This window comes from Silurus meridionalis, chromosome 25 (assembly GCF_014805685.1).
Source record: "Silurus meridionalis isolate SWU-2019-XX chromosome 25, ASM1480568v1, whole genome shotgun sequence".
Taxonomy (NCBI): domain Eukaryota; kingdom Metazoa; phylum Chordata; class Actinopteri; order Siluriformes; family Siluridae; genus Silurus; species Silurus meridionalis.
This window is the reverse complement of record NC_060908.1, coordinates 3,862,334-3,872,227: the sequence shown is the minus strand read 5'-3', so window position 1 is coordinate 3,872,227 and position 9,894 is coordinate 3,862,334. Positions and strand designations below refer to the sequence as shown.

At 38.5% G+C, this 9,894-nt stretch overlaps 1 protein-coding gene across 4 annotated transcripts; it reads left to right on the top strand.

Moving 5' to 3' along the window:
* Positions 1-9,739, top strand: wu:fi75a02. Of its 4 annotated transcripts, none has more exons than XM_046838978.1 (10): positions 1-340; positions 428-454; positions 1,705-2,001; positions 3,448-3,765; positions 4,542-6,141; positions 6,900-6,956; positions 7,581-7,794; positions 7,994-8,127; positions 8,365-8,436; positions 9,173-9,739. In XM_046838978.1, the coding sequence occupies exons 3-10, from the start codon at positions 1,728-1,730 to the stop codon at positions 9,429-9,431; spliced, it is 2,928 nt and encodes a 975-aa protein (XP_046694934.1). In that variant the 5' UTR covers positions 1-340; positions 428-454; positions 1,705-1,727; the 3' UTR covers positions 9,432-9,739. The 4 variants fall into 4 exon arrangements, with proteins under 4 accessions (XP_046694934.1, XP_046694935.1, XP_046694936.1 ...); XM_046838979.1 differs by having other exon boundaries at positions 428-501; XM_046838980.1 differs by lacking the exon at positions 428-454 and having other exon boundaries at positions 9,176-9,739.
* The last annotated feature ends 155 nt before the right edge of the window (positions 9,740-9,894 follow it).

The window sequence follows — 9,894 nt, the reverse complement described above, 5'->3', positions numbered from 1 at the left end:
AGCGCCGGAAGTAACGTTCACAATTCGGTTTCTTCTTCGTGCAATTGTTTGATAGCGTTGTTTTTTTACGTGCTTTGAAAATCCGTTTGCCAAACAAGGCCCGAATTCATAATAGTTATGATGAAGAAAAAAAGATTGTAAAAACAAAAACAAAAAAAAAATCGCCATTTTATTTCACATCAAACGCCCCGGTGCTGCGACGCCGCCGGAAACAGTTGTTGCGATTTACATGCAGCAGGGACGCAGAAATGGAGCCAGAAGTAATGATCGAGTTTCATGAAAACATCTTACTAGAGTTTGTCCTGAAACACCGAGGCTTTTTGATTGGCTGTTAATGAAGGTATGCACCAGTTATTTTGTCAATAGAACCTAAATATTTCAATAAAACATCTGTTCTTGATTCTATTCATCACTTCTATTTGTGAAGCCAAGTCATCCTGGGCTCATCTCCCAGGCAAGTCCTGAGATCTTCTTTTTCCATCCTTTTCTTTTTGAGTGAAAGTAAGATCTTAAACCACTGATTTGCATCTAATGCTGATATTTACATACTACAGATTTCATTCAAGTGTGTATTTCTTAGGCAAGAGAATTGCATGTTCTAATGGTTTATTTGCACTAAAGAACTACAATTCTGGTGGGGTTTATTTATCATGTGTGTATATAGACAGTAAAGGCTTCTTTTATCATTTCTTGATTCATCTTCAGAAAGCGTCTTTTCCTGGGTAGGGTCACAAGGGAGCACTGGGTGTGGAGAATGGAAATGGATAAGAAGCCGGTCTGTGATATTGAACACACTGGGAAATGACACACACTCAATCCACATACAGGCATGTTTTGGGGCGTTGGGAGAAAACCGGTTGAACCGGAGGAAACCCATATGGGTATTGGGAAACTGATAGATAATATCTTGCAATCAGGATTGAACCCCAAGCTGTGAGGTTGCACCGAAACTCATTATGCCTCCCTGGCATTCAAATAACAGATTCTGATACTTGAATTTTTTAATAATCCTCCAAATATACTGTAGAGATAAAACAATTGGTTCACATTTTAAGTTCTCATGTATTGATGGTCATAAAATGCTTGTAATGTCTGCCATGACACTTATTATGGTTGAGAACAAGCAAGACACATTTTGTTTAAAAAATACCACGATCATGTCTCAGGCATTTGCATTACTTGGCATGACATGTATATAGATAGCAGACGAGGATGTCTGCATTGGATCGGTGCTATAAATCGAGAAAGTTGGACTGGTGCAGGTTGGTATGGTATTGTATTGGCTTAATGGCTAAGACCTTCCACTATTGACCAGAAGTTTATGAATTCTAATCCCTACACCAAACCGGCCAAGTTTGTTTTTTCCCACATTTATCGCTACAAATCTCCAGTCACTATACCATACACTATGAAGTTTTCAAGAGGCTTTCCTATTTGTTGTTAGTGGGTGATGCAGCTAGCATCTCGCAAATCAGAAGACGGCTCATCGCTCACCTTCAATCCTAATAGTAGCGGCTGCTTTAAGTTGCCCCACATTTACAAAGACTTTGTGATGTCGTTGGACACACCCATATTTAATCACCAATGGTTGCTGTTGCTTATGTTCTCAGCAATCACCAGTTTAATTGAGTTGACTCGCTTTGGATAAATGCATCATTTATGCAATGGTACACAGTGAATATATAATATTTTTCTCACCCCCAGTGTTCCTGCTCTAGTTCTTAAAGATGTTGTCCAACCCCCTGGCTGATCCCAACGAAACAAGGCCGGTTGCTTCAACTGGTCCCTGCCCCCAATCTGCACTTTATGAAGACCTGTTGGCGATGGCCTACAGAGGAACTGTGAAAGCAGAGATTGGGAAGGAAGATACAAGGATGTGCTCTGTACAGGAACCTCAAACGTCATTAATACTGGACACTGATACACAGCAGAACCCGACATCTTCAGAGATTAATGGTCACTTGGGAGGTAACACTAGTTTCAAAGCTGGCACAGATGAAGGTAAGATGATGAGTTGCAAAAGCATTGGTTTTTCCTCTGGGCTAATAGTGCAGCTTTCAACTTTTCTGCAGTTTACCTTTTTTATGCATGTCTGAATGTTATTACCAAGGTTGAAAACGTAGCTCGTTCGTATTGCAAGGAAAGGGGGCAAGCAAATCAATCAAACCTAATCACGAGAAACAAACCAAACACATTGTCTTTATGGCTTGTAAGTTAGGTACAGTCCAACAAGTCATTTTGATGTATCGCCTCTTCCAGCACTTAAGATATAAATATAATAAAAAGCGGTTGTTTCAGATAGATCACTAGTTACAAACTGGGAATTTGAAGCATTTTGTGCACTAATTTTTGCACATTTAACTTGCTTTTATGGTCATTTTATAAAATGCCAAGATTCAAATTATTTAGTTTTTCTGTAATTTGTATCTTTACTGAGACCTGAGATGTTGTATGGTTTAGAGACAGTGGTATTGAGTAAAAGACAGGAGGTGGAGCTGAAGGTAGCAAAGCTGAAGATGTTGAGGTTTTCGTTGGGAGTGACGACGATGGACAGGATTAGAAATGAGTTTATTAGAGGGACAGCACGTGTAGGACGTTTTGGTGATAAGGTGAGATTGAGATGGTTTGGACATGTGCAGAGGAGGGACATGGGGTATATCAGTAGGAGAATGCTGAGGATGGAGCCAACAGGAAGGAGGAAAAGAGGGAGACCAAGGAGGAGGTTTATGGATGTGTTGAGGGAAGACATGAAGGTAGTTGGTTTGAAAGAGGCAGATGTGAGATGGGAGAAGCCGAAAGAAGAAGACTTTAAGACGTCTCCCTGTTTGTGATTGGTTCTAATTTGACATAAAGTGGACAACCGTTTGATGTGTGGGTAGCGCCTTTGTACTCTTACCACGATGGCTTGTTCGTAATTGTAGAATAACAGCAATTAAATGACACTCTGACTCTCTTGGGAGGAGACATGGTAGAGCAGTTATTGAGGGGTTGAATGAGTGAAGGATTTTTTTTTTTTTTTGCTTTATTTATTTCAATGGTTTGTCAGGGAACGTTATTTGTTGCTGTAATAATTTTAGTGATACGTTTATTGAGAACTACTTTACATTAAAAGTGTGTGTGTGTGTGTGTGTGTGTGTGTGTGTGTGTAAGTGTGTGTAAAAGGTTGAATTTTCTTATATTGTTAGTATCAAGGCATTACTGCAATATAAGATAAATAATATACTTCAGACTGAGCATTTTCGCTATCTTCTCTAATTAATGCTTGGCTGAGGAGTTTAAAATAACCATGCAGTTGACATTAGATAACTACTACCTGTGCTTAGCATTGCTGTTACTATGGTTACCATGGTGCAGTCTTCTGGTGTCTGAAAGCCTTGATGAGAAAAAAAAAACAAGCAGTCATAATTTAATATACATTTCCTTCTCTTTTTTCATTTATTGTTTCAGCGGACAGGTTCAGATCCACAGAATGGACACCGCCGCTGACCTTGCCTCCCGAACCTCCCGAACAAATTGGTTCTCTCGAGCGCGTTCTTGTGGCCCATCAAAACGAAATGAAACGCTTGCTGACAGATACTTTCGGGACATTGAGCCAGAGGTTGGAGGCAGTTGAGCGGCAGATCGAGCAGCTGCATGTCCAAGGCACTGCACATGGAACAAGTCTAGCTCTGCTTCACAGTGAAGTTAGTCTTCTGGGAAGAAACGTCACTGCTGGCTGTTCAAACACACCGACTGCTCCGAGTATCGCGCCCTCCAGCACTTATGGTATAAATATATTTGTAAAGAGATGATTTCAGAAAGGTGGAAATAGTCACTAGTTTTTTGCACTAAGATGCATTTAGATGTTTTAGGAATAAATATAAATACGCAAAGATAAAAATGTTTTGAAATGCGGGTGGGGACATGGTAGTTCAGTGATTTATATGGCTCTGAAAACAAAAACGTGTGTAGTTTCTCATTAATACCATCAAAGATGTCTATAGTACATGCGTGTAGTAAGTAGCCAAAACAAAAAATAAAATATCTTAAATCAATTTTAAAAAGTTTAAATTTTTTCGATGTCTGTGTAATGCTAGCTATAACGCTAATTGAAATGCTCCTGCTGCACTTCTTTGTTGGTTTTCGTAGTGTTGTAGATCTTTCTTTCGCTGGTCCAAATATAATTCATTGTATTACGACTACAAATGAGCTCGACATGCAACAGCCAGTCAGCTTTTTGTTATTGGCGCGAATCTCTCTCGGTTTGTATCACAGACGTAAAATGGATTGGATTTTTCAGCCACGAGGAAGTGCAATTTTAGGGATTAATGACTTGAAAACAATGAATTAAGGGCTCGATTGAGGCCAGTTGCCAACTAAATATTTGTCTTGAAAAAAATTTATGTCTATTGCTTTATGAAAAATATCCTGTTTTCCTGAGAAATCTTTCATTTGACTGATATTTTGTAAAACCTCAAATGATATTTAAAAAAAGATTGAAATATTATGGTGTGCACTAGTTATTACCAGTTAAGTTATATTTTCTTGTTGTATTCCTACAGAAAAACACTCAGCCGAGGAAAAGAAAGATGGCGCTATGTCCAAGATATCCTCTCAGGGATCGGTTAGTCATGGAAGTGGGGACGTTGATTCAGGGACCGCGATTGATTTCTCTGCACTTATCTCTGATTGTAATCATAACATTGAGGTGCCGGACCCTCTGCCACTCAATGGAGGCTCATCCGGACAAGTGAAGGCAGCTTTTGGAGCTGGTAACTACTTTCGGGCTTTGGATATTGAAGACTTTGAGAACATGGAACAGGATGTTGTGCTCTGTAATGCGGACGAAAAAGACAGTCAAAACGCGCCATCTTGTTATCCGAAGCCCCAGTCTTCTGAAAGCTTGGAGGCGAGCATTAAGTGTCACTCTACTGATCAGTGTTCACATGAATCAGCACAACTTGAGGTGCCTTCTTTGAGTAGTGAAGTTTTTAGCGGTTCTTTGGAGGGAAGCCTGTATAACAATTATGGTCCCAGTAGCGTAAGTTCAGATATTCCAAATTCTAAGTCAGAGGGAAAGTCTGTCCTGTCAAGACCACCTCTGTCAGACTTGACAGCAAGCGTGTCACCCTCAATCAGCCAGTGTAGGACCACTAACAAACCCGAAACTTGTCTTTCTACCTTGATTATGACTCTATCCACAAAAAGTCCTAAAATAGCTGAAAAACAGGAGTGGCCATTTTCTGAAGTTGTATCTGTTCCTGCCTTTTTCAAAATCCCAACCCTTTTAGAGATCATGCCAGGTTCAAGCAAGGATTTACTTTTAGATAATGAGAGAACACATGAATTTGGAAAGAGAAAGAGCAAACAGTTAAAGGTTATAGGTTCCTCGAGGAATGGAGCATTTGCCTGTCTAAGGGTAAAAACGTACCCATATTCCCGTCGCACATTTGTCACCCCAGTGGTGGTACCTTTGGACTCTTACAAGGCTTGCCTTTCAGCTATGGGATTTCTTTTGCCCTGGACCGACTCAGGTCCTGGGAATGGGCTGTCAAATCTACTTGATACACAAACACAATCTAACCACAGTATGAGCAATCTTCTAAATTACCTGGATGACATCGCCTGCTGCTTGATTCCTAATAGGTCCTTCATCAAGAATGTCCTGCCTCTGATGAGACACCACAGAATTGCATCTAAACTCAAATACCACCATCATAAAGACCATTTGTACTCCAAATGGCTTCCACTGAACACCAGTCAAGTTTTCAGTTTACCCCTACCAAAACTAAAAATGGACCCTTGGGAGTCTGTTGTGAGACACCCACTTCATTCAAATCATAGTGGAGGTAGGAAGCCCCATATCCCACCACTTGTTGGCACAAATATGGCACAGCATTTGCAGCCTCCTGCTTATTTCCCCATGAATACTGTGAGAAAAGGGAGTTTCTCAAGGGCAGGACTGAGCACAGTGATGACCGTGTCCTCTCCGAGGTCTTTCCCAACGCGGTTACGCCACATCCATTCCCCTTTCTCTTTCATATCCCCGTCATCCACTTTGGTCAATACTGTGAAGGACCAGATTATTGTTCAGAACAAGAGTTCTCCTCTTCGGCCATTGGCTGATTACACCGGCCCACCGGGTCTGGATAATGATCACAGGTGAGTGAATTAGTAAATACTGGTTATTTAAACTTTTCAGCACCAAGCAAAAAATAATAATTACCTCAGTAAATCCTTTAGGGGTGTAGTCTCAAGGAACATCTCCTGTGTCGTTTATTAGTACCCTGAAGTAAAATATTTTTCTATAATCAGTGTTTAATTTCTGCCACTCTACAGAAATACACCTTGTTAATGCAGTGTCCATGCTTCAGCTTTCCCACAGAGGGATTGTTAACTAATAATAACTGATAGCTTGACTTTAAAAAAAAATATATATATATATGCATGAAAATGAATCAAGGCTTTGTGTCCAATCAGATTGAAGTATTTAAGAGCACTGTGGTATAAGCAGGAAATGATTGAGGAATAAGCTGTGTAAAAATGCAAGTGTTGACAATTCCAGTTCATAGCATCAAGGGAAAAAAAAAAAAAGGATCTAAAACCTGCTGTTGGGTAAAACATGCATGCGTACAGAATTTCACGTTTTCAACACAATCTAATTTTTTTTAACAAAGCAACTAAAGGATATGAGTAAGAAGGCAAGAAAACTTTAATTCCATTCATAGGAAATGTTGTATTTTGAAAGTTGAGCCCTGATTGTGCTCTGTGAACCAACTGGATCAAATCATGACTCATTTGAGATCATTTTGCTCTGGATTATTGTCTGAACAATGCCTGTAATGTAATGTATTACTGTTTCTCAGACATTGTCAAGAAATCTGACCTGTTCTGATTCCCTTCTCTTTTTGCGCTCGTAGCTATGTTCAACGATCCGGCCAAGATTCTCCTCCCAGAAAGAAAACTGGTTCAGTATGGTGGGTCTCATGCAAATAAATATCTGCTTTTGCTAATATATAGATGTATTTTTTTTTTTTTATCTAGTAAAGGGACTGTGTTTTGTGTTTATATAGCACTTGACACAATGACGAGGACTAATGCAATAGAAATCCATGTTTTTGAAGGACTTTTTTTTTGCAGGGTTTTGATTTGACTATGAAAATATTTAACTGGAATTAAAGACCTACATTTAAGAAATCTGATGTGTAAAAACACTATGTGGAAAAAAGTATTGGGACACCTAACTTTTCTTGACATATAAGCTACTTTGGCACATGACTGTATAGGGCGCTAGCATTATATCTTCCCTTCACTTGAACTAGGAAACCCAAACCTAGCATTAGAAGATCTTCAGGGGCCTGCTGTAGAGCTCCAACCCTATTGAATGGAATCACCTTTGGAATGAATGTGAATGCTGACTGCACCCCAGGCCTCCTCAGTGCCTGACTTTACGAACACCCTTGTGGCTGAATGAGCACAAATGCCCACAAAAATCTAGTGAAACCTCTTTCCAGAAGAGTGGAGGTTCTTATAATAGCAAATATAGAATAAAATGTGGAATGCGATGTTCAGAAAGCATATAACAATTTTTTTATATTCAGGAAATCATACTCGTTTCCATCCCCACGTCGACTTCTAAAGATTCCCCTCAGCCCAGAGAGGAGCTCGGATATTACTGCACGACATAGCCCTAATGTCAAGGTGGTGAGGTTGGAGGCGTCTCCTTTGGAAACTGTGCCCACTTTTTCCATTACTGATACAGACGTAAAAAAGCCTGAACTGTACAACCTGGAACCCTCTGGAGAGGAGAAGCAGGTGTGTGGATCACTACTGCATCACTAACAACAGCATTTGAGTTGATAGAGGTCATTTTAGTTGAAGTTTTTATATCTTTTATTTATATATATAATACACATTTCTCAATTTTTATTTAAATTTTTTTTTAACTATATTACAGGTGTGATATATATATTATATAATATCTATCTATCTTTGTGGTATAAATGTCATTTAGGTGAGGCTTCATGAATCCAGCTCTGCGTCGAAACAAGTCCAAAGGTCTAAAAAAGTTTCTCAGATTCGTATCCGCAAGACGGTGCCCAAACCTGACAAAAACCTCACCCCCATGGGGCTGCCCAAACCAAAGAGGTGAGCTGGTATCTGGGTTGTTTCTTTAGACTTCATATAAAGGAAAACTCCATCCTGAATGGCATTCAGGTCTCCTTTAAGATTTATAAATTGCCAAATAGTAAATAATGTGTAAATAGTTAAAGTGAAGATAAACCAAGTCAACAATGAAAATGATTCATGTCATTCAGGGTCTATTTTTCCTGGGTTCCTGTTTACATTTGGTTGCATTTTGTCTGAAATCTGTCCCCTGATCAGATTAAAGAAGAAGGAGTTCAGTCTGGAGGAGATTTACACCAACAAGAATTACAAATCGCCGACTCCAAACAGGTCTGGTGTCAATGGCGCTTGTTTGCTCATTTTAATTCAATATTTATTCAATTTATTCAAATATTCAATTCAATTTGATTTAGGGGTGTAACGGTGCACAAAATTCACGGTTCCGTATATGCCTCAGTTTTTAAGTAGTTGCTTGTCGTTTTTTTTTTATTAACGGTTTATTATAATTAATATTTGTGAACAGCAACAGTTTACAATTTGAAAACAAATTGAAATAAAATGCCTGCTTGTTTAACTAATATATTAATTAATATTTTATAATATTTTATGAAAATAATATATCTAAAAATAAAATTTAATAAATCAAATTAATTTAGTACACCTTATTATATTGTTTATATTGAGTATTCTATTAAATTGGCACAAATAAAATTAAATACATTAAAAAAAAATTTATAAATAATAAAAAAATAATAAACAGTGACACTGCGCTAACTCTAGTTTTTTTTTAATACCCCTAAAGTAAAAAATTAATGAAAAATAAAATCCAGTGAAACTGTGCAAAAATATATATATTTTTTTAATTACCCCGGAAGTAAAAAAAAAAATTTTTTTTTAATAAACAAATAAACTGACGTGCTCAAAGTGCGGTCTGTCACTCAGATTGTAACTCCGCACGTACACATGTACCGAACCGAAAGCCCTGCACCAAAATGTATGTACCGTTACACCCATATTGATTTCATGTTCGAAATTTAATGTCTCATGTCTTCCCCGATTCTCCCAGAAGCTTGGAGACAATCTTCGAGGAGCCAAAGGAGAAGAACGGTACACTAGTCTGCATTGGCAATCAGAAACGAAAGCGAGTGTTAGATTTCCCAGATTTTACTTTACCACGCAAACGCAAAGCTAAGGCCAACCTGGGTTCTCTCCGAACAAAGGGGTCCCGCAGAGCCAAAAATAAAGACGCAGACCTGAACTTCATGCTAATCCAGAGACTCAGCGAACTGGAGGACTACTTCTCTCGCCAAGGACTGGAGGACTAGTCGAGTTTAATGTTATTCTCAACACTTTTTTCTTCACTCATCCTATTCAGCTGAAATCCCCAAGGCTTCTTTGGTGGAGGTTTAATAGTTTAAGGTAAAAGCTTTATACCAATGGAAAGGGTATATAAGGTTTTTCTTTTAAACTGAGAACTAGAAGGAGGTAAGAAACCTTTAAATACAAAGAACCCTTGAGGAAACATGTGTAACAGGTAAAAGTAAAATCAACAGCAAATCTCAGCTTTAGTAATTGTTACGCTGCCTTCGATCTGTGTTTTATGCAAAAGTAAATAGTTTTGTTGTGCTTTGAATGACTCGTTTTTTTATTTGCTTAACGCCGGACCTCATTTGTGGTGTGAAAAATAAAGTGTAGGCTGCTACTATCCGAATAAATCTAGAAATATTGATCCTAACGAAATTTTAAGCGTTTTCTTTGAATGAATTTGAATGATTTCTTTCCTTTATA

Bases quoted from the DNA above. Each gene is read 5' to 3' on its own strand.
- wu:fi75a02 (XM_046838977.1), top strand. From the start codon at position 1,728: ATGTTGTCCAACCCCCTGGCTGATCCCAACGAAACAAGGCCGGTTGCT. The intron at 3,766-4,541 runs GTATAAATATAT...GTATTCCTACAG, and splicing joins CGCGCCCTCCAGCACTTATG to AAAAACACTCAGCCGAGGAA. The intron at 7,795-7,993 runs GTGTGTGGATCA...AATGTCATTTAG, and splicing joins CCTCTGGAGAGGAGAAGCAG to GTGAGGCTTCATGAATCCAG.